Source organism: Emydura macquarii, unplaced genomic scaffold, assembly GCF_026122565.2.
Source record: "Emydura macquarii macquarii isolate MOO-44397 ecotype Brisbane River unplaced genomic scaffold, CSIRO-AGI_Emac_v2 contig_2321, whole genome shotgun sequence".
Classification (NCBI taxonomy): Eukaryota; Metazoa; Chordata; order Testudines; family Chelidae; genus Emydura; species Emydura macquarii.
The window spans coordinates 3,857,193-3,881,638 of record NW_027132458.1 but is presented as its reverse complement, the minus strand read 5'-3'; the positions used below and the strand labels follow the sequence as shown (position 1 = coordinate 3,881,638).

The window sequence follows — 24,446 nt, the reverse complement described above, 5'->3', positions numbered from 1 at the left end:
ACATTTGTTTCGTGTTTCTAACCTTAGCTTTTTACATAGAAGTCATTGCTTAGTCTTGTAGCCTATATTCTGATTTGTGTCAGCCGTGCAAATCAGAGATGCTCCAAGTGTATCCTACAGCTGCTCTCTCCGCCTAATCACGATCTTAATTCTAGCATTTCCAGATTCTGTGCAATCTGAACAATGTTCATTTTTATTATAGTTATTTTTGTGGGAGGCATATCTTGCATTTGTAATGTGTATTTTTGATCATCACAGGAATTCTACATCTGGCCTCTGGGGTGGTTGATTTACTTCAGTACTATTTCCCAGAATCTTTTGATCGTCTTCCTAGGGACTCTGGCCTCTTTGATGGACCTAAACCTACTGTCTTAGAGTCCTGCAGTGTAAGTGACCTGGCGATTTTACTGAGAGGCAACAAAAGGAAAACACAGCCAATTGAATTTGGAGCACATCAGGTTCGCTTTTCTTTTCTATATGGTGTACTGTATATAGTTTTTGTTTAGCAACCCCTTTTCTGGAGTGTGCTGAAGTATCCAGGCAGTTAATGTAGTTTTAATACAGTAATACCAACTGTAGTTTACTTCTTAGATAACTTTTGCATTGCAATAACCAATTGCTCATTTTCCACGCTCTAAATGAAGTATGTTGTCTATCTTTTTGGTTCATGTGGCACTAATACATTTTATGTTCTGGCAGGTGATATTAGTAGCAAATGAAATGGTGAAGGATAAGATTCCAGAGGAACTTAGTTTAGCACTTGTGCTAACAATTTATGAAGCAAAGGGCTTGGAATTTGATGATGTCCTCCTTTACAACTTTTTCACAGATTCTGAGGTATTTAATTGCACTGTATTTTCCGCTTTTGCTTCTTCCCTCTTGGTCTAACTGTCTTAGCTGAGGAAATATACGGTTTTCTCTAGAGATAGTCAGCTCGACTGCAGAGTAGGACTCGGGGCTCACTGTAAGCAAACTGAGCTGCTGCTCTGTCATCCCTCCATGGGGTGCTGCATCTTTTGTAGTAGTGGCTTATTTCAGGTATTTATTTTTCTCATTTTAAAAGATTTTTGTGATATGAGCTATGTTCAGGAAAGTGATATATTGTGCACTTCTTGAGCTTTTTAACATAGCTGTGCTAATATACATCAGTTCTGAAGAATGATCCTTCTGTCATTTTACGCTGTTGTGAATCAGAAGTGTAACGCCTTTGACCTTCAACAATTAAAACCCGCATAAGTAAGAGGATATGCAGCCCCTGGATCTTTAGCATCCATAAGTCGAGACTCTGGTGTCTGTTAGAGAGAGAGCTATCTGCGTAGTGGTTTTGCACTGTCCCCAGAGGTCTAGTCAAAAGTTAGGATGAGTCCTCTTTAATGAGGCAGAATTTGGAAACAGGTCTCCAGAGTGAAAAACTATTTTGTTAACTGATTTTGCCATGTAGGCCTCTAGTTTTGAGTTATGAGTATAAAAAGCTTGTTTTGTGTCTCTCCCCCCAATCGGAACATAAAATGATTTTGACTTTAAAATTTACAATTAGCAAGAGATTCAGTAATATCTTTCTTTTCTTTTTTTTTTATTTAACATAAAGACTTTTTAATTTGATAACTTGAGGCTGTGACTGCAACAGAAGCATGAGTTCATGACTGTATATCAACTAACTTCGGTTTTCTTGATATTTTTTTCCAATTTTGTGCCACAAATTTTGACATTAAATTAAAAACCTGTTTCAGTAGTAAAGAAAAGATGTAATATTTAGTCAAATAATTACATTAATTAAAATTTAGTATTTAGTTTAATATTAATTTAATAAGTAAAATTTAATAAAGAAAAATTTAAAAATAATTTAAAAGCAACAGAAAAGAAGGGATTTATTAAAGATTTTAGTTGAGAATTATGCATGATATTTGTACAAATTAAGGTCCCAATCCTACAACTTCTAGGATATAGGTAGATTGCTGCATACAACACATTGCAAGATAAGAGCCTAAGTGGTGTGTGTGTGTGTGTGTGTGTGTGTGTGTGTGTGTGTGTGTGTGTTTAAAATATATATTGCATATTTGTATACATATAGAGAGTATGTGTATGTATATGTAGGCACTAGTACGAAGTAGATTCAGCTAACCTGAAATGTTCATATGTTTCTTAAATTATAGGCTTACAAAGAGTGGAAGATCATTTCTTCTTTTATTGCCTCCTCTGATTCACCAGGAGAAAGCAGGGTGGTGATCGAAACACCTTTAGAGAAAAATACTGCTACTCAAAGCAGGCCTTCTGTGCTTAATCCAGAAATGTACAAGGTGATACATTCTGGTTCTTTTATAATGCATTGTTTGGAGATAGCAAGCACATATTAAACTATATAAGACAAATCTGAAAGTTCAAGAAATTCTAATTTAACACTTGAATATATAACAGTCCTTCCAATTAATGTATTAATATTAAATTCCTTAGTTCTTTAATCCCAGATCCATCAATATTTTTTATTAAGTTTTGCTTAACATATGATTTTGATTTGCTTTGTTCTTGGGAGGATTTTGGTTCAACCTAGCTAACACCTTTGGCTCCATGCCCCACCAGCTCATTTTCTCCATGCTCCACGAATTTGGGGTGCCCAGTAACTTCCTCCATTTGATCTGGGAACTGTATCAAGGCTGCACCACCACCATCCACTCTGTTGAAGGGGAGACTGCTGAAATCCCGATCCGGAGCGGTATGAAGAAGGACTGTCCCCTCACTCTCATCATTTTCAACCTAGCTATAGAGCCGCTTGGACGAGCAATCTCCAACGGTCTGGGTGCATCGAACTCTACGATGAGAGGATGAATGTCCTGGCCTACGTGGACAAGCTGGTCCTGATTGCGGTCGACCCTGTGAGCCTCCAATACATGCTTGACGCCACTAGCCAAGCTGCTGACTGGATGGGGCTCTGCTTCAATGCCAGGAAATACGTGTCCCTCCACATCGAAGGCAGCAAAAGGGACTAAGTCCAGACGACATCGTTCCGGATCCAGGATAGGTCCATAATCTCCCTCCTAGACGGACAAGCGTACCAACACCTGAGCACTCCCATGGGTTTCTGCGTCCAGCAGAAGCCAGAGGACAGCATCGTGGAGATCCTATGTGACGTGGCCAAGATAGACAGCTTCCTGCTGATGCCATTGCAGAAGATCAACACCCTGAACACCTTCCTGCTCCCTGGCATCTTGTTTGTCCTGAAGGGATCCGCTGTGGTGAAGGTACCTCTCAACAAGGCAGGTAACACCATCAGGCAGTTGGTGAAGAAGTGGATGTTTCTTCCCCAGAGGGCCTGTAATGAGCTAGTGTACATTGCGCAAAAGCAAGGCAGCGCCAATGTTCCTCACTTAGGCGACCTGTGCAATGTCCCGGTGATCATCCACTCGTTCCACCTTCTGACATGCCCCAACGCCACAGTGAAGAACATCACGATGAGCGCCATGCGCCATGTCGTCAAGAAGTGGATTGGCAGAACACCTTTGAGCAGCTCCCTGGCTGGGAAATTTCAATGGGGTGGGGGCAATTTCTCTTCGCTTTGGACCTGCATTGCCATGCGATGCCTGGAGAAGTGCATTGGCTGCCACTGGACGTGTTGCAAGGAGCGTCAGGAACTGGGAGTCCTGGTGCTGCAGGTTAAAACCACCGAGAACACCATGGTCACCTCGAAAGAGTATGCTGGAGAGGGCCCTAAAGGATGCCGTCCACGCACAGTACATGGCAAACCTTAAGCGGAAGCCGGACCAGGACAAGGCCTTTGAGGTGGTGAGCAAGTGGGACACCAGCAACCACTTCCTTCTTGGGGGCAGCTTTACTCAATTCGCTGATTGGAGTTTCATCCACTGGGCCCGGCTCAATTGTGTCCCCCTGAACGGAGCCATCCACCACTGGAATCAGGACAAGCAGTGCAGAAGATGTGACTACTCCAATGAGACCCTGCCCCATGTCCTGTGAGCTGCAAGCCCTGCTCCCGAGCCTGGCAGCTGCACCACAGCGCCATCCTAGATCGCCTGATCAAAGCCATCCCACTACCTGTGGGGAAGGTGGCAGTGAACTCCGCCGTCCCCGGAACAGACAGTCAGCTTTGACCAGACATCACCACTACCAGTGAGGAACAGAAGAAGAACATCATGGTAGACATAACGGTCCCCTTCGAGAACAGGACCCCGGCCTTCCATGATGCCCATACTTGAAAGGAGGCGAAATATGCCCCCCGGGCTGACGCCTTGAGAACAAAGGGCTACAAGGTACAAACTCATGCATTGATCATTGGAGCCCTGTGTGCATGGAACCCCTGCAACGAGGAAGTGCTGTGGGTGTGCGGCATCAGTTGGTGTTATGCTCGGCTGATTGCGGTGTCTCATGGTGTCGAACACCATCAGGTGGTTCAGGGACATCTACACAGAACACATCACCGGGCATAGGATGTACAGAAACTCTATCTTTCAAAAACTCTGTATTTGATTATTTTATAACAGTGTTTCTCAACCTGGGGGTTTAGAGGGGTCGCAAGTGCAGAGCTGGTATTGGGGGTGGCAAGAAAGGCAATTGCCTGGAGCCACAGGGGCGCCATGAAACTAAGTTACATGCCTCAGCCCCATGGGGGTGGGACTCAGGCTTCAGGGGTACAGTAGTTTGGAAAGGTTAAGAACCACTGTTTTATAACATGAGCTTTAATAATAATTTTTAACATATTGCAGCTGGGGTAGCAAAGATCTTATATAGTTAACTCTTAGTTGTATTAGTTACAGTTAAAAAATTAATTAAGATATAGAGATTAATTGACCTCTGCGTTATTCTAATTTTACACTGGCATAACTATGAAAACCAGTGAAGTTATCTGAAGGATGCAGTAGTGAATCAAACACTTAGTACCAGATTTTTCAAAATTGTGAGCGAAATTGCATGTTTAATTTGTACCTGAAATGTCCATAATTGTTTGCAAAAAAATAAGTGACTTCAATTGTAAATGTTCCTTAGACACAAAACTGACTTTGTACATGAAGCTATCTAATTTGCAGCAGTAGTAACTGCACACAAATTAGATGCAAAACAGCACATGCATTTTTGTGGGCATAATTGAAAATCAGGCCCTTAATATTTAAAGTGGCTTACTTTTAAGATACTTTACTTTAAATAGTTCACTCTATAGGTACTCATAGCCTTCCTTTTACTATGCAGTCATATCATTTCCTGCACATATGTCATTTTTCTTTTTAATCACTCTATTCTAGATGCTCAATGGAGAGCTGAAGCAACTGTATACTGCCATTACAAGAGCCAGGGTCAATCTGTGGATCTTTGATGAAAACAGTGACAAGAGGGCTCCGGCTTTTAAATATTTCATCAAGAGAGATTTTGTTAAGGTTGTCAAAATAGATGAAAACAAAGGTAAAAGCTACTTCAAAACTTCCTATAAAAACTCTGAAAACAAGACAATCCACTAAATGTTTGTTTGTTTTAAACCAATTAAAATCCCCATGTTCTTAGCAAATATTTTTAGCTTTTGGTTAACATAGTATTCAAACAATATGAAGACAAAAGGCGGGTGTGTGTGTGTGTGTGTGTGTTGCTTGCCTCTAACGGTGCATTTAAGAGTAACGTACAGTAGATTTTACTTGGTCCTTGCTCAAGCAAATTCCATTTGACTTTAGTGAGAGTTTTGCTTGCTTTAACGTAGCTCTAAAAGATCTGCAATGTTTGTCAGGCATCTCGTTGTTCTCTTTCCTGTACTAGTGAGGAAGCTATGCAACCAACCCACAAATATTATGAATATTGATTATGAAAAACTATCTCAGTTAAATCAAGCTTGTTGTTAGCAAATGAAATAACCTATTTATTATTAAGGGACAATAAGGTGACTCTCATCTTTGTTGCCTGTATAGAAATTAACATTTTAAAATAAAAATAGAATTGTCAATTTTTAATGTAAATAAAAAATAGGAAAAATCTAATTTACCCCTTGGTGGTGTTAGTAGATTTGAACTCAGATCATGGGGATTTTGGAATACTGTCAAATGATGATAATCCTTAGCATTGACATACATTGTGTCTTCTCTTATTACACCACGCTACTAACATGAAATAACAATCTTCCTCCTTCCCCCCCACCCAGATCTTGACGATAGCATGTTTGTTAAAACTTCAACCCCAGAAGAATGGATTGCACAAGGAGAATACTATGCTAAGCATCAGTGTTGGAAGGTAAAGTAATGTTTGTCTGAGATAAGTTATCTCAGTTCTGAGATACTGTTCTGTTTGTATCCATAAAAGTCACTTTAAAATCATTTGACTGCTTTACAGTAACAAAAATAGGAATCAGTTGGAAGTTGTGACTTTGAACCATTTAAAATTCTATTTCAGTAAACATTGTTCTAGGCAAGATGCTCAATTTCTTAGAAGCAGAATGATCTAAGTGATGACCCTAGCGCCTTTTAAGGTTACAGTGTGGTTTATATCTGTCTCTAATTAATCTCTTTCTTGCAGTAATATCCAAGAACCAAAGGATTTTACTGCAATAAAAAAGTCCATGTAAAATATTAAAATAAAGGTATTATTATTTTATTATTTAAAGAATAATATTAAATACTATTTAAATATTATTCAAGAGGCCTGTAAGAACTCTTGACTTTTAAGATCTATGATTTGCTAGATTTCTACCTGATATTGGGTCTGTCTGGTCAGTTGTCACTGTAGAAATGTTCTGACAGTTTCTCAAGTAAATGACTAGTAGACACAGTTTCTGTGGTGGGTGTCAAAATAGTACATTACATTTCGTGATGACCGTAGCGTACAGAGTTCTTACTTAAAAAAAAAATTCTGTGGAACCAGAAACTGTATGTTCAGTACTCCTGCCATATAGGACAAAAAAGAAAAAGCTTCCTAATCTGGTAAGGACTGAGTGTTCTGGAAGGGATGGGATTATATATATCCACTAGTGATTCTTCAGACCAGTGAGGAAGTTAGTGTGATGATCCATCCATTTCTCTGGCTACAGTGGGGGGCCTTAAGAAAGGGGATTGAGGTAAAGCAAAGAAAAATGTGGGAGCTCCAAGGAATGTGTAAGACTCATCCAAACATTAACTAGGATAAACTAACTAACAGAAAATGTCTTCAGCTCTGTCTTTCCCTCTTGCAAGAAGAACAGAAATCTAATTTTGTTTATATTTTAACATGAAACAAATTTTGTTTTTAATACACCATAATCCCCTCATATTTTTAGTTCCATTCTTAAAGTGTCTCTTTCATGCATCTTTGGGCAATTAATTATTTTTTAAATCTACAATAAACTGCCAGAAACAAAACAGAAAAAAAAAACAATGTTTGAATATAGTTGCATATTTGAGAAGTCTTTGGATCAATAATATGTAGTTTTGTAACCTATAACAAAACACTACAAGCATGCACATGTACCTCTGTGTTTTTTTAGCTACTATATCCCTTTCTTTATAAGTCTGTTCTCAGTTTATCATTGTTGTTAAAAAAAAATCACTTAAAGGGTTTTCAAATGCCAAGAGTGGTTTGCTTTGTGCTATAAATTACATTGCATCTCCAAATGGAACATGACAAACAGCAAATTCATTGATGGAATAAGATAGACACGCTATTGCAGAGTGACTATGAAGTAAATCTCACTAAAGCTGGTAAAGCATTTTCTCTCTGTTGCTCTGACACTAGAATATCAATAAATCATGTAGGACTGGAAGGGACTCAAGTGGTCATCTAGTCCAGTTGCCTGCACTGAGGCAGGTCTAGGTTTTATCTAAGCCATCCCCGACGGGTGTTTGTCTAACCTGTTTTTAAAAACCTCCAATGATGGTAATACCACAACCTTCCTAGGTAATTTGTTCCAGTGCTTAACTATATCCTGACAGTTAGGAAGTTTTTCCTAATGTCTAACCTAAATCATCCTTGCTGCAATTTAAACCCATTACTACTTGTTCTGTCTTTAGTGGTTAAGGAGAACAGTTTATCACCTTCCTCTTTATAACAACCTTTTTACATACTTAAAGACGGTTATTGTGTGCTCCCTCCGTCTTCTCTTCTCTTTAGATTAAACAAACCCATTTTTTTTTAATCTTTCCTCCTAGGTCATATTTTCTAGACTTTTCATCATTTTTTGTTGCTCTTCTCTGGACTTTCTCCACATCTTTCATGAATTGTGGTGCCCAGAATTGGACACAGTACTCCAGTTGAGGCCTTATTAATGCTGAGTAGAGGGAATAATTACTTTTCATGTCTTGCTTACAACACTCCTGCTAATACATCACCAAATTATGTTTACTTTTTTTGCAGCAGTATTATGTTGTTGATTCATTTAGTTTGCGATCCACTATAACCCTCAGTTCTTATTCTGCAGTATTCCTTCCTAGGCAGTCATTTTCCATTCTGTATTTGTGCAATTATTCCTTCCTAAGTGTAGGACTTTGCATTTATCCCTATTGAATTTCATCCTATTTATTTCAGAGCATTTCTCCAGGTTGTCAAGATCATTTTGAAGTCTAATCTTATCCTATCCTTGCAACCCCTCCCAGCTTGGTGTCATCCGCAGACTTTATCAGTGAACTCTGTCGTTATCCAAATCATTTATGAAGATATTAAGTAGAACTGGACCCGGGACAGATTCCTGCGGCACCCCATTAGATATGCCCTTCCAGTTCGATTGTGAGCCACTGATAACTACATTTCCACTTTTCCAACCAGTTGTGCACCCATCTTTGAGTAGGTTTGTCTAGGCTATGTTTTTCTAGGTTGTTTATTTGAAGGTCATGTGAGACAGTATCAAAAGCCTTAGAAAAGTTAAGATTTGTCACTGTGACATACCGAGGGTATAGTACAAACTAGTGAGTAGATGCGTCACCCCTGCCCTCTAACCTGGGGTGCCCTTTACAATGCTTTGCTGCAGTAGCTTTCAGTCTGGACTGCTCACAAACAGCCTCCAGCATGCAAATCACTCCTGGCTATGTCTCTGTGCACCTGCAACCTGCCAGTCACACCTAGGCTCTTACCCAGTGCCAGATTTTTTGCCCAGAAATGTATGCCCTGTACTGCCCAGCCCACTCCTGGACAGTACAAGCTTATATAAAGTCCATCATTTCATTAATAGAAATGATATTACTTTGTTACCCCACATGGAGTTTTCCAAACACTTCAATTCAAATACACAGAATTAGATAAAACAACAAAATAATTTTATTAACTACGAAGAGAGATTTTAAGTGAATACAAGTAATGAGTCATAAAAGTCAGAAATGGTTACAAGAAAAATAGAGATAAAACACAACTAATGCCTAACTTAACAAACTGTGTTAAATTCAATGCGAAATTTTTCTCACCTGGTGCTTTCTCTTACTGCCGAAACTTCTTACGCCAGGATCCCTTCTTCCGTTTAATGGCTACTTACTATGTTTGTTCTTGTGCAGTGAATTGATGGACAGAATGAGCGCAAGAAGGAGGGCTGCCTTGGGTTATTTCCCCTTTCTTTTTATAATCCTCTCCCCCCTTTGGAGAAGTATCTCCTGCTGGGAGCATGGCGACAGGCAGTCTCTATGGACAGCACACCTCCCAGGGTGCAAGGTCACGTCAAGCCAGCAGGTGGATGATTCCTAGAGGCAACACGGGGGGAGGCACGTGAGGGCACATGGGGTCACGTGCCTTCCCCCCACCCCCACCCCCGAGTTGCTTCTTGGCTTGTACTGAGCATGCTCACATGGACTAGCAGGATCAGTAACATCTGTTGAAGCCGCTGTCCTCACTTTGCCTCTCCCCATCAGCAGGTACAGTCATCTCTGATGCCTCCGTCCTCCTTAGAAAGGAGACACCAACCACCACCACCCTTCATTTCCTTTTGGTAATGGTAGCCGCAATCCTTGGAAATGCATGGCTTCTCTTCCTCCACGTTTGGGGAAGATTCCTCATCCCTTGTTGCCAGGACAGCATACCATTTTTTTTATCTCTATGGACAGTAGGTTTGGAGCTGGGGGGAGCTGGTGCTGTCAGAAGTAACCAGTAGCTAGATTCCTCTCTGTGAAGGAGCCATTTCCTCCTTTCCTAGTGATGCTACAGCAGTCCTCTCCAGCCTGATTGCTTCCTCCACCTTGGAGGTCTTCCTCATGTGCATACATGCTCCTCAGCCTAGCCACCTCTTCCTGTGGCTCCCCCACCTGCTTTCTGGGAGATCCTACCAGTAGACACTTATCACACTGGGTATCTTCAAAGCCTGGCTTTCTGTGAGGGGAAATGTAGACCATAGTCTCTGCAAATCCATTCCAAGACCTGGGTAGAGAAATCCATGGTTGGATTCTCTGTCTGGGCACAGGTGCAGGTGGAGGAGCCAGTAGCATTGGCGATGCAGCCTTTCCAAGCCATGCATATTTGATTCTTTCTCCCTCCTACAAACTTCCTCTCAGACTCTCCAGTTTGCTCCCCCCTGTTCACTTGCTCCCCTTGGTTTCTTAGTATCTGGTTTTTAAGCCCTTCTCTCCTAGGTGTAAGCCCTGTCCCTTCGTTAACAAACGGGAATGGTGATCTCAAGGGTGATCAAGGTTCAAAGGACAGAAGGCTAGAGCCTTGCTAGTGACCACTGCGCTAGTAGCTAGTAGGCCTCTGGCCGCCACTCCCACACAATCCTCAAGTACACAGTCACCAGCAGATCACACTGTAAACTTCAAGCAAACTGAAAGAAAAACCAAACAGACCAACAAGCTTGCCCACGCATGCATAAAATTAGTGCTTGCTCCTTCTTCAGCAGGGGATCTCCCTCTCAAACTCTTTTTTCTTGTCCCCATTCGCTGGCATAGGACAGTACTAGTATATGATCCATGTATGTAAACAAGGAGTCCATATTCTGTGATTTTACTCTGTGTCGAACAGATTTTTTTTTAATCCTATAGTGATCTAACTGAAGTGTTTTTTAGGTAATACCTAATTGTGTGTAAATTGCTTTTTGCGTAGTTTAAACATTGGAGAACCAGTTTCTAATCTCAGGCAGTGCATATTGCCCATGTATATTTTGAAAAATCCATTACTTCAAGTGTTGACTATTTTTTAATTATATAGTTGTGAATACTGAACATCTGAGTTTAGGGAAATATGCAAGGAAGAATTTACTGACTTCCACTAATGGGGCTAGTTCCCTGTGACATACCAATTAACCCTATAGTGTCTGATGTAATATGAATTATGAATTAATATCAATGTATTGTTTGTGTTGCCAATCCACCAGAAATGCAGGTTGATCTGCTTTCACATTAATTATAAAAACATTATCAGTTTAAATTGTGCATTAACTTATCTTGAAGTTTGTCTTTATATTAAAAATGTACTCAAACTCTGTCGTCCGTCGGTCCGTCCGTGTCGTCATGTCCCCGTGTGTCCTCTTCCCCACCCCCCTCCACAGTTCCGCCAGCTGCTTTGCTGATCTTAATGTTTCCCTTGATGTCACTGTAAAATTAAGTGTAACGCTTTTTTAGGCAAACAGGCTATTTCACCAAGTAAATTGTATGAATATGTGATAAGCTTTAAGGGACACGTGCACATATATATATGCATGTAATTTGTTACCTAATTTCAGGTGGCAGCCAAATGTTACCAAAAAGGAGGAGCAATTGAGAAGGAAAAACTGGCCTTAGCGCACGATGCTGTACTTAATGTGCAGTCAAAGAAAAGCAGCCCCAAGTACGTGCTGAAGTATTACTGAATTTATTAGTAGTGTTTCTTTGAAAATATAGGGAACAAAATGTTCTTGTTGATGGAACTCGGTATACCAAATTTATGAAATTTAATGTAAAATTGGATTGTTAATGCATATGTGATCTATTTTTTTTTTTTTAAATAGGGAAAAACAGATGGAATACATGTACCTGGCTAAGACCTATTTGGAATGTGGAGAGCCAAAACTGTCACTGAAATGTCTGATTTACACAAAAGAATTTCAGCTTTGTGCAGAGCTGTGTGAAAAATTAGGAAAGGTACTAAAATCCTCCCCCTCCCTATGTTTAACGGAGTCTCTCTTTTACAATGGGCTGCTTAGATCTATTTAGGGATTTTAAATATAATGGTCCCAGACAGAATATTTTAAAAATCGTATTCATTACATTATTTTCGTATGGATGAGGTTAAATAAATGTTCTTCCATGTCATACTGGTAGAGTCATAAGTAACAGTTGTTTCAGATCCTTTGTCCAACAGCAACATACGTCACAGAACAGAAGTAAGAAGAGGGAAGAGGTGATAGCAGGGACTCTGTACTAATAGATTGGTATTGGGGGAATGGTAAAGAAACCTAAACAGTCATTATTGCTTTGCCTTTGTTGTTGTTTCTAACTTGGAAAGCTTTATCTCCAAACAGTCAAGTGGCTGGGGGGGGAAGAATTGTTGTTTGTTAGTTGACTAAGACTAAAATTATTACTTGATATAACCATTCAGGTGATGCTGCAACTTCAGCAATGAATATGTTCAGTGAACATTTTCTGCCTGAACTGGGTCAAACATAAAAGGGCGACAATAACAATCTATTAATAATGTAGTGTTACGCAAATGATGATAATTTTACAGTTTAAACCGTTGCCTCTGAACTCCGGCATCATCCATTTTGCTGAAAATGTGGAGAAAAAACTCAATTTGTGTGAGGGGAAAAATGCATCTCAAATGAAAACCAGATTGCAACTCAGCTATCTCAGTAATTTTTAAAAATAATATTGGGATTCAAAATAAGGATTTTCAAACACACTCAGGGTTGGCCTAACTTTGCTATCATTGCTGTCAATGATAAAATTCCCATTGACTTCTGTAGGAGCAAAGAGGCCAGTGCAGAGCACTTTTGAAAATCCAAACCTAGTATATATTTAACCTTAATTTCCAATTTCCTGACTTTAAAATATTTTTAAAAACAATTCACCATTCTAAATTAATAAATTTATATTTGCAAACTTAAATCTACTTAATCATTCCCATCCAAATAATCAGTAGAAGGTCATAGTAACTGTCTGCATCTCTTCCTAGGATAAAAATACCATGGTTTTTCTGTTGCTATTGTTCAAATATTTAGAAGACTGCAATAGTAATCAGAGTTGTTATGATGCAGATAAAAGAGGCTGCGTCTTTCTATAAAAGAAGCCAATGCTACCGAGATGCATCCAGATGTTATGAACAAATCCAGGAGTTTGATCTTGCGCTTAAGATGTGTTGCCATGAGGAATTGTACGAGGAAGCAGCTATTTTAGTAGAAAGGTATGTTCTTATAGAGGATGCTACAGATGGAGTAGTCTCCTTCTTTGTTCTGTTTTAGCATATTAAAGTAGGTTTTCCACAGATTTTGATAGGGGTTTTAGTTGGTGACATGGCATTGCACCAAGATTAAATTAATTTAGTTTAGTTAGGCTCCTCAGGCTTCTCATCCCAGTACCTGTCTCCTTGCCCAGTAAATTCTAGTCTCACCCTTCATACTACCAGTCCTAGTTTTCCCCCTTCCCCTGGCTTCTCATTCAATCTCTCTCTCTCTCTCTCTCTCTCTCTCTCTCTTTCTCTTCTCTTCCCCCCCCCCCCCCCCAGCACCTTGGCTTCTAGTTACCCATCCCCACTGGCGCCCAATCCCAATCTTTCTCTCTGTCCTCCTCGTTTAATCTCAGGGTCCCACCTCCTTCCCTGGCTCCTCATCAGATCTATCTTCCCTTCACTTCTCGCCACCCACATGGTTCTCAATCCCAGTCTCTGCCCAACCTGTCACAGCCCCTTCCCACCTCCTACATCCTGACTCCCAGTCCCAGTATTCCTTTCCCCTCACCCCCAACTTGTAGTCTCTCCCTTTTACCAGGGTCCTTGTCCTTACCACCCTCTCCTCAGCAGGTCCAGCTCTCATTCACTGTGCATCTGAATGAGGCACTTTTCTCCTGCCCAGCAGGAGGAGTTACTGAGAGCGCAGGAAAGACAAGCTATCTGCTGTCAGTTCAGGTGCCCGGGCTCAACCCGACACAGCCCAGGGCTGCAATTGCGGGGAAAATCCTGCTCAGCCCTGGGCTAGAGCATGCCCAGTGCAGACAGAATCTTTGGGGAATGTAGCAGTTGAAATTGAAGAAATCCCCCATGCGTGTGTGAACTGTAATTTTTTATAACTTGGTTTGTAACTTTTCCTAACAGGTTCATATCTTGGTCAACTTTAACGGATTTTTGTAGGGTCAACAAAGGGCTCATCCCTGTCAAATTTTAAGTTGCTGCTCCAAAATACAGGGGGACACTAGTGCTTTTAAAAAAAAACAAAAAATAAAAAAAAACCGTTTCCAGAATTTTTTAACATGAACAAAACATGTTTTTTCTCTTGGCTTGTTCTTGGAAATGGTTGAACCTTTTTGGCTGGCATTTTCCGATAAAATTCAACCTGAATCAGATACCCAGCATGAAAAATTTCAGTCCAAATGGCTACAGTTCGACAGAATTATGAAAATGAATGAAAAATGAAACCAGGGTCTTATCAATCTTGAGCAATCTTCACAGATTCCAAAGCCAGAGGGCACCATTGAGATCATTTAGTCTGACCTCCTGTATAATACAGTCATAGAAATCCCCCAAAATAGTTCCTAGAGTATATCTTTTAGAAGAACATTCAAGCTAAAAATTGTTGGGGATAGACCTTGAGAATAGGCAGTGCTGCCACCCCACTTATAATTTCATAGAATCCTAGAACTACAGGGTTAGAAGGGACCTGAGGGGTCATCTAGTCTAACCCTCTGCCAAGATGCAGGATTTGTTGTGTCTAAGCCATCCAAGACAGATGGTTATCCAGCCTCCTTTTGAAAATCTCCAGTGAAGGAGCTTCCACAGTTTAATTCCAGTTTAAAATTTCACAGTAAAATATGTATGTTCCCCAAACAACATAGTGGATTATCATATTCTGTGTGACATATCATGAAATCTTACGTCATATTACATGGTAACTTGGACAATAACTCTTATTACCACTGTACTTGGGAAGATTTTTTTAAATAGCATTTACCAAATCTATACAAATAGTTTGATTAAAAATTGGAAGTAAAAATAATTTTAATAACATCTAATGCTTTATTTTAAATCAGCCTTGTAAAATTCCCCATGCAAATTTACCATCCCCGGCACAAAATCTACTCCTTCACTCTTACTATGGAGAAAATGATAATGGAAAGCTAATGATGATTTACTAACCTGTCAAAAAACATTACTTTGCCTGCAGTGAGTAGGAGAGAAGACTTTTGCAAGGTTGAAGTCTGGCTATGAAACAAGTTGACTAATGTATTGACATTATGTAATAGTAATTAACTATTAACTGAATATCAGAACTAATGTTAAAAAAGGTACTTTGACCTGTCACTCAGAAGTAACAAATGGGAGAAAGATGTATGTAAATACTGTACTATGGCACATACATATTCTGTTAATCATAAAGTGTTCAGTGACTGATGCAAGCTTTTGTCTGGAGTTACCAAGTTTGACCCCCGAAGAATGATATTTGATATTGTGAAAGTCTTAGTCGTGCAATTCTGATTGTTCACGTAACATTCATAATTAACATATGTCTTTTAATGGGAGTTCACATCACTGTGTTTTCAATTACTTTAATCTCACTTCATCATTATTTAAAGCAGTATGTGGCAAGATCCACTGACATATTCTGACCTTCTAATCTTATTCCTGATTGAAATATTAGTGGTCTTATTTCAGACAGCTTTAAATTGTAATGAAATGATTTGTAGATCTTTTAAATACAGTGATAATTTGTCATGCCTCAAAGAGACCTCTCGTGGTTATGTACAACATTTCAAATTGGTCTGGAGAGGACCAGATTGACACAGACTTATTACATTGTTCAACATTGCATGAGCTTTTTTAAAATGCTAGATTGTGTCTATTTTATTCATATATGGTAGTAATCTGATACTGATGTATCTTTATTCCAGATATGAAGAGATACTAAGGACAAAAAGACAACCAGTTTCCAAACTCTCATACTCTGCAAACCAGTTTAATTTGGAAGCTGCTGCAAAATACTTGCGTGCAAACAAAACCAAGGAAATGATGGCAGTCCTCTCCAAACTTGACACTGAGGACCAGCTTGTGTTCTTGAAATCACGCAAATGCTTGGTCCAAGCAGCAGACCTGTTGAAGAGGGAGGGTCGAGAGGAAGAGGCTGCTAAGCTGATGAAACAGCATGGGTTTGTGTTGGAAGCAGCCAAGCTCACTACCAAAAAGGAATTTCGAGCATCATGTCTGCTGGCTGCAGTCCGTTTTAGCATCACTGGCTGTTCAGAATTGGAAAACAGAGAGACCATCCTGGAAGAAGCCTTAGAGCTCTGTAAGCAAACAAATCAAAAATCTGGCATTGCTGAGGCCACTTTCCTGCAGGGAGTTCTAAAGAAAGATTCTAGAAAGATTAAAGAGGCCTTCTACAAGTTCTCGCCTTTGAATCATTATGCTGGTGTGGTGGAAGCTCTCTTTGAATCAACTCACTGTGAACCAAAAAGCCAGGATATCTTTTTTCTGGCAGTTTGTGGTTTAGAGGCCCTTCTAAATCTGGTCAGTGCTCTCCAGAAAGCAACCACCAATGCTGAGAAGGAAATGGTCAGGTCATGTTTTGAGTATTTTGGAATTTTGCCAATAGGTGGCAGTGTTTGCCAGGTGTCTCAAAATGAGGCTGGACGGATTCTTCAGTTCTTGTCCGATAATCCTACTCTGAAAGAGAAGAAAACTAAAGATCACTTCTTTGTAGGCATGGAAGAGGTAAAGGCTGCACTGAATAAGCACTTCTTAAGCAGGCTGTGTTCAATTACATGCAGTATACTTGATCAGAGTTACCCTGATGTTTGCATGAAGTTCATTGCTGGCTTGAAGTGTGAGGATAAAACTTGTAAGGATTTCCATAGACCTTTGTTGCGCCATGAGGCAAAGTCTATACTTCATTGTAAAATGCATCTGGCAGCAATAAATGGACTGTTGTTACAGGCCAAGAAAGTATTCCCAAAAGAGCTATTGCATGAATTTAAGGACATTGATGACATTTTGACTGCTGATAAGTATTCATTATGCAAATCCCTAGTAGATTTCATATTCCCTAAACATTTCCATCTGAGAGTGTTATCTGAAAACCCAATGGCTTGCAAAGATATCTTGGGACTCAGTTATTGGTTTTCTAAACCCTGTAAAATGGTGTTGAAGGAGTACATCACATTTCAGTTTAAAAGTGAAAATGCCAGAAACAGAAGAGAATCAACTGATTTGTGGCTCAGGGCAATGCAAGTTTTCATCTTGTCTTCCAGTTATCCTGAAGAATTGGAGAAACTCCTTCTTAAAGAGGAAGATGATTATAACAAAGAACTGAAGTTGTTAGAAGCTAAAAATTATGAAAAGGAGGAAAGAGGCAGAGGAGGAAGACCCAAAGGGGTAGATGGCAGATATGGCATGTTGACACCTGATAAATATGCTGAAAATGCAGAATACACACACTTGTGTTTCATTCGACTTCTTGAAAATTCACTAGACTGCCTCTATGTTTACAGAAACCCAGAAGAATGTAAATGGATGTTTTTCCGTTTTATGAATGTCCTGGTCAAGAAATGCATTGAACCTCTGATTCCTAGCATAGGAAATACAGTGATGTTGTTGGAATTCCAGTATATTCTCTGTTGTGCCGTCCAGATGCGCCTCTGCAAGAACATTACCCTGTGTCTTCCAAAAAGTTACATTGCTCTCTTTCATTACTGGGAGTTTTTGTTCAGAAAAAAAGATCAGAACAAAGAGGTTAGAGACATGTTTTCCATTATACAGGAGTACAAACCAAAGGACACCAATGAAGCTATGAAGGAGTTCAAATTTCATCTCCTTTATGTAGCAAAAGTTTTGTGCGGAGCTAAAAACAGGAATTTCAATGTTCTTCTTGATGCTTTCAGGGACCCTGGTTGCATTGCTTCAGGGGAGGCTGAGCGTACAATGGTACTATGTTTAGTGATGTTAGTGAATGCTGATCAAGTGCTTAGTCCTAGATGTAAATCCTTTTTACGCGAACACTTTCCTGAAATCAAGGCAAAATTGATAAATATGAAAAAAGATTGCCCATCTCAAGTGCCCGAAAGATTGGTTAAGATTGTGGAACGAGTGAGTGATGCTGCAGATGTGAGAAAAATAGCAGAAGGCCTGCAGGAACTGCTGATTGAACGAGATGAGGAGTACTTAGCTGACTGCCATTGGAAGTGGGACACTGCGTATGCCAAAGGAGCAAGTGTACGGGGCATCTTTTATGAGCAAGTAAACCTAGACAGATTTGAGTCTCATTTGGATCCTGTGGAATATTTTGAGGAGCCAGAAATGGAACTTGAAAGGGATCTCTATGTGGAAGAGAGAGAAGATCCCCTAACAACCATAGCATCCATAAAGCAACAGAAACAACAGCAGAAAGCTCATGCTAAGCGGAAATTGTGGCGTTTGTTTCTTTTAGCCTATTTTTGCATAAAATGGAAGAGGAAATCCTGTTCAAAAACAGATCCCATTGGGATGAAAATGAAAGAATTGGTATCCGGAATCTTTAAAAAGGCAGATATTGACCAAACACAGTGTGACCTCTGTGGAGTCAAATTTATTCAGGGTCCTGGAAACTACTTTAGCCAGACAGAAGACTTTGAGAAAGAAACTTCTGAAGCTGTGACACCAGCAGAGACCATTCAAGGAGAAAAGAAAAGTATGGAAAGGAGTGAAACCTTTGTGGCGCGTGAAACTTATGTAAAGCACGTGTACCTGGATGAGCATAGAAATAAATACGCTGCCTACCAGAATTATTTTGAATTTTTCAAAAGAAATGTGGATCCAATAATAAGTGTAGGGTTAAATGTAGTGGATACAATTGAACAAAATGCCTGGATTAAAAGTCACTTGGTATATAAAGAACATTCCAATATGATGCAAAGAAAAATCCAAGAGAACATTAAGAAGATTTCTGATATAGTAGAGGATATCTATAAGAGAAAAGCTTGGACTGATGGTAAGACATTTTTTGTTGTGTTGCCTATCATGCCATCTCATCATTGCACATAGCTTGTGTGGTCTCATATTTTAGGTTCCTGCAACGCTTGAATGATGTGACATACCACTGAGGAAAATGTGTTCTTCAACTGTATAGGATAACTTTGGCCGTGTCTATTTTTGTGAAGCAGTTTTAATATAGGCCCTGATTCTCCTTTTACTTATACTAATTTTCAGTGGAAGTACTCCTAATTTACCCAAGTGCAAGTGAATTGAGAATCAGGTCTATATTGTTAAAGACTGCTTGTAAAGAAAGATCTACACTGCCTCTCAGTTTTTGCCAAATGAAATCAAGTTAAAATTAAGGATGCTGTTGACAGTCATTTCTTTTCATTTACATTTTATATTTAATGAACACACAAGAGTATTCAAATAATAGTCAGCAGATAAAATGAGTAGTCCAGTAGGGTCTCAGGTTCAGCTCTTTTCTAAAAGCTTTTTAAAATATTTTAGATACATGATGTGGTACTGCTGTCATGCTTCTATGGCAGTTTCCAACTTGTCTGAAGTGTACACATTCCTAGGAATACCTAATTATGTCTACAGTGAGAATTTTTAGGAATTCTTCATCTCTAGCTAGTGCTAGCAAGATAGGAGCACTGGTGTAGGGTGACTGTGCATTGGGTAAGAACACATGCAGGTAGTCTGTACTTGCACCCCCCAACATTGCAAGCACTGATGAAGCTGCACTGGTGCTAGACCAGTGGTGGGAACATTACTAAAGATCCTCCGCGTGGACAAGGCAAAAAAACAATGCTAATAGTGACTGGATAGGAGTTTCATTAAGTTACATATCTTAGGAAATAAATATTTTGATACAAATGTTATTTTGTATTTGCTTAATGCATATTTGATGATTTGCACTGGCTCTGGCAAGGAAATATAAAATTAGCAATAATGATCTAGAAACAGAATAGAACAGACTAATTGCTTCTGGGAAGAAACTAGCACCTCAAACCAAAACACTGCCATTAATTCTAGACCAGCTTTCAAAAGTGTCCTGACTGTTCATCAGCTGTTGCATACCATCCATTTGTCTAAGTTGACTGATAATGAAAAATCTAACTATTTCACTCACCCATCAAAAAACAATCTCCTTGCTGTGGTGAGTAGAATGTTGCAAGGTTGTGTCATAAGCCTGTGTTAACCCCTGTGTTATGCAAGTCTTATGTTACCACTCACCTGGGAACATTATACAATTTGGAAAATCTTTGTTTAGACACAGATATAAAGTCCATAAAGTCAACTTATTACACATGCTGTGGGCTTTCCTCTATGTGATCTTACGTTGGAGAAAGTTGCTGATTTTTATCTAGAACAAATAATACTCAGATCCCACTGTTTCTTAAGAGTTTTTTACACTTACTAGATTTGAAAATAAATAAATATAAAACAAAATTAATATACAAAACTTTCCATTAGCAGAGAGATGTATTGCTATGTGCATTGGAAATATAAACGTCCTCTCACTGCTGCAGATTTTGCCTGAGCATTTTCCCCTTGTGGCAAAGCTTTGTACAGAACCAGAGAAAAGCTGAAGATTCAGTTTGATTTGGGAGTCCCTTATTTCAAGTACAAAAATCTTGGTTAGTTAGTGGACCCAGACATGTTTTGACTTCTGTTTTAATATAATTAAATAGTGGGCCACATCATCAGCTAGTGTAAGTAAACACAGCTGTTTCTTTGGGAACATGTAGCAAACTTATCAGTTATTTGTCTAAGAAATCATTCTACCAACTAGAGTACTTCTGTTCAGTGAACATCCTGATTAGAATTATAATACTAATTATTCACATATTTGTTGTTAATTTTAGATTTAGCTGCAAGATCTCAGAACCTGTTGCCTTTGTTTTTCCACCCTGGAGGAAACTTTACATACTATGTTTTACTTCTGAAGTTTTTTTTTTTTTTCTTTGAAAGTGTTTTTGTTAAGTCTGTAATATTACAGTTGATTAAACAAATGCAACAATACATTTGTGCTGTACTGTGGCTGGATCTGTAAAGTTTTAGAAGGTAGAGCAGAGAATTCAAGGAATTGTGTCTCTCTTGCCCTGCATAGGGCGAGCCATAATGTTGATAGGGAGTCCAGGCTGTATGCATGGCCTTTCTAAAAGGGACAGGGTGAAGGTGGGGCTGTGACTCTGTCTCCCTCTGTCTGGCAGAGTAGGTTGATATGGTGAGGAGTGCATGCTCTATCCTCTCCCATGGTGACCTCTCTCTCCTACAGCATGCAATTCTGGAAGCCCCCAGGAAGAATTCTTGTTGAGTCATTCAGAATCATACCTGGAGCTTTCAGTGCAGCATGGCCCCATAGACCACACTAAAGGAAAGATGTTGTGTCTCTAAGCCACTATCTGGCTCTCAGATAATAAACACTATCTTAATATGTTTAACTATTTGTTATCTATTTCAGCTGAAGAAATAATGGCCAAGCTTGTTAGCACTTTGTCCATTAATCTTGGTGCTGCTCGTAAGTGGCTGGAGAACACTGAGTCATACATGGTAAAGGAGGAAGGTAAGTCATCAAATTATGCAAGTCTCCATTCTCCACAGAAATGATATGGTAATATTTTAATTTGTAGGGAGAGAGACTCACCTTCTTGGTTTTGTCAATGCCGCTACCATTATTGCAAAGCCTAAGAGGACAGAGTACGCAGTGTATATAGGTGTACAGGTGCGCTGTACAGAATAGAAACAAATAATTATGAAAAAGGAAGGAAAATGGAACCTTCTTCACCAAAGACTAGGGAATTTATTTCTCAGAACTTTTCAGCATCAGTACGTTTTTGGACTGATATCTGTATAACCCAATGTTCTTAGGTCAGTGGTTTCTAATAGGACTGATTGTTCTTAACCACTTTTTAAATGTTCTCTTTTCATCTGGATACAGGGCAGCAGAAAGAAAATTTTCACTTAGGGATCTTTTTGTTTTCATTTGGCTTTGCTTTCTACAAGATAGTGATTCACATATGCACCTTAATCCATCACAACACTGAAGCATAAGCATAACTTTAAGCATGGGAGTAGTTCTGCTAACTTCCTTGGGAGTATGTAAGTGCTTAATGTTAAGCATGTACTTAAGTGTTGGGTTAGGGCTATAATAATTATGTTGAGAAAGAAGGCAATACCCAGTAATAAAACTTCTTGCATGTCATGTTTTTTAATCTGAAGCTGTGGTTTTAGACTAGTGATTCTGATCACCATAACATAACATGTTAGCCTCTGACAGTACAAAGAAAGAGATGGTTAAAACAGTGCAAATGAGCTCTTAGTTCTACAAACAGCATTAAAGCCTTGTTCCAGCTTTTGAAGTCAGTGGGGAAATGCTTACTGACGCCAGTGGTAGCAGGTTCAGGTCCTGAGTGTCTGTCTACCATTAGCAGGAGGAATCCAAGGGAGAAATAAATATTTTGATACACAGATTAGCCATTAAGACATGCTCTTCTTTTCACATCAAAGCTTAATAGAGGAAAAAATACTTTATTAAAAAGAATCATGATCAGTAATAAAATTAACAGGTCTTCAGTGTAAAATTAAGTTTTCAATGCAAGAGGTATATCAAAGTCTCAGAGACAAACACATTCATACAAAAAATTATTTGTAACAGGTTCATTGGTTGAAGCTAATGAAGCTACTCAAGAAAGGTCTTTATTTTAACACTCAGGTTAAGTTGCTTTTGTATTTAATTTTGCTATAATAAAATGCAAAATACGCAAGAGGAGTCTGCTAAGAACCACTAGGAGAGCTTTCAGAGAAACATTGTTCCCTTTTCCCCCTCACCTCCTGTATATTTAGCTTAAATAGTGGTATTTCATTAAACTTGATTTTATTTATTTGGCTGTAAATCTTTTTTTTTTTTTTTTATTTAATTTCATAAGACCTTCAGCAATTCGTCCTTATCCACCAAAGCACTTTAGCACATGCTTAAGTCTTATTGAAGTTAGTTTGGTTTTGAGCACATGTTAAAGTTCCACATGACACCTGTACTTAAGTGCTTTGTTGAATTGGGCCCTACATAGGAAGTGGCCATAATGTATCTTTGTCATGCCTTTGGGAAAAGAAAGTTCCAATCTTATATCTTTTTGAACAATTTGTTGTTTTTTAAATAGGTTTTTCACATGATAAAGACTTTGAAAATGAAGGAGAAGATGAAATGGCAGCCTTTGAAGAACTAATCCCTAAAAAGTCTTCAAGAAAAAAAGGAAAACGTAGAAAATAATAAATGTGCAGAATGTAGAAAAATGTACCATTGTAATTTAGGAATAAATTTAAAGGATTAAAAAAAACCCATAAGGGGTTTGGATCAGCAATGGGGAGAATGTGAAAAATACCAGCAAAGATTTTTACTTTTGATTGTTTTTAATCATTTATTGTGTGGGAATAATTGCCTACCTGTTTGTAGTTATTTTATAAATTTATGTATTATTTTAAAAATTAAACTATGACAGGACAAACTTCAGGCAGAATCAAATGGGAAACTCAGACCAACAAATGCCAGCATGTAACTTACTAATTTGAACTGAGCCAGTGGAAAGAGTAGCACTTTTCTGCCTCTACTCAGGGTTGTTTCCCCACCTATTCTTCTTCCTGCTTTTAATTTGCATCTCTGCCATCCTATTGAGCTGGAGGAACACTCATGGGGAGGAAAGATGATTTCTGATTTTTTTTTTTCCAGAGGATTTTAATACCTTTTTTGGACTGTCAAAAACAGCTTGTCCCTGGTGGACATGATTTCAAATAGCCATTGTGAACTAGCCAGCCATTGAGCTCTTCCATGTTTGGAAGAACTTAAATTTCCTTGGGGGAAACTTGCAATATCTCTTCTGTTAATTCCAGAGACAGGAATGGTGAGCACAGAATACAAACAAATATGTTTAGAATTTTCTATCATCATTGTATATATCTCTAGTTAGATATGGACAAGAAGTCTCTTTATTTTGCTTTGTGTTCTTTGTTTGATTATGCTCTGTACATATCGAAGACATATGTTTCTTTTAAGCTAAAGATTGTTTATATATTTTACTTGTTTTATAGGTTTGATTTGCCCAAAAAAAAATCTCGCCGTGTAATACATTTTATAAAGCTGACAAGGTTTATGTTATAGACTGGTGTTGTCTCATTTTTTTAAATTGCTGCGCAAGGGCTATAGAGGACATCTCAGATGCACGGGCTGCAGGATTTGGTCTGAAGTATAGAATGTGTAGTGGTCCTCACCACCACTGAAGTTCCTGGCTGTTCACTTCATATATTCTTAGGATGTTTTTGTATTTTTAATGAATGTGTTACTTAGTGGCTGAGAGTCTTGAAAAGGTAGCTAATTTGTTTTCACATAGCAAATTGTTTTAGTAGTTACCAGGCCCGTCAAGGAAAATTTGGGGCCCTGATACATCGTGTTT

The 24,446-nt window shown here is 38.9% G+C and overlaps 1 protein-coding gene across 2 annotated transcripts in view; it reads left to right on the top strand.

Annotated features, from left to right (window-relative positions):
• TRANK1 (tetratricopeptide repeat and ankyrin repeat containing 1) overlaps positions 1-24,153 on the top strand; it is a 69,970-nt gene extending 45,817 nt beyond the window's left edge. For both annotated transcript variants that reach the window (XM_067560928.1, XM_067560927.1), the window contains exons 14-24: positions 259-458; positions 700-837; positions 2,154-2,297; positions 5,247-5,403; positions 6,128-6,216; positions 11,585-11,688; positions 11,849-11,981; positions 13,097-13,242; positions 15,939-19,009; positions 21,464-21,565; positions 23,160-24,153. In XM_067560928.1, coding sequence (XP_067417029.1) covers positions 259-458; positions 700-837; positions 2,154-2,297; positions 5,247-5,403; positions 6,128-6,216; positions 11,585-11,688; positions 11,849-11,981; positions 13,097-13,242; positions 15,939-19,009; positions 21,464-21,565; positions 23,160-23,269 — 4,394 coding nt within the window. In that variant the 3' untranslated portion in view covers positions 23,270-24,153. The remainder of the gene's footprint in view (positions 1-258; positions 459-699; positions 838-2,153; positions 2,298-5,246; positions 5,404-6,127; positions 6,217-11,584; positions 11,689-11,848; positions 11,982-13,096; positions 13,243-15,938; positions 19,010-21,463; positions 21,566-23,159) is intronic.
• Positions 24,154-24,446: the final 293 nt, after the last annotated feature.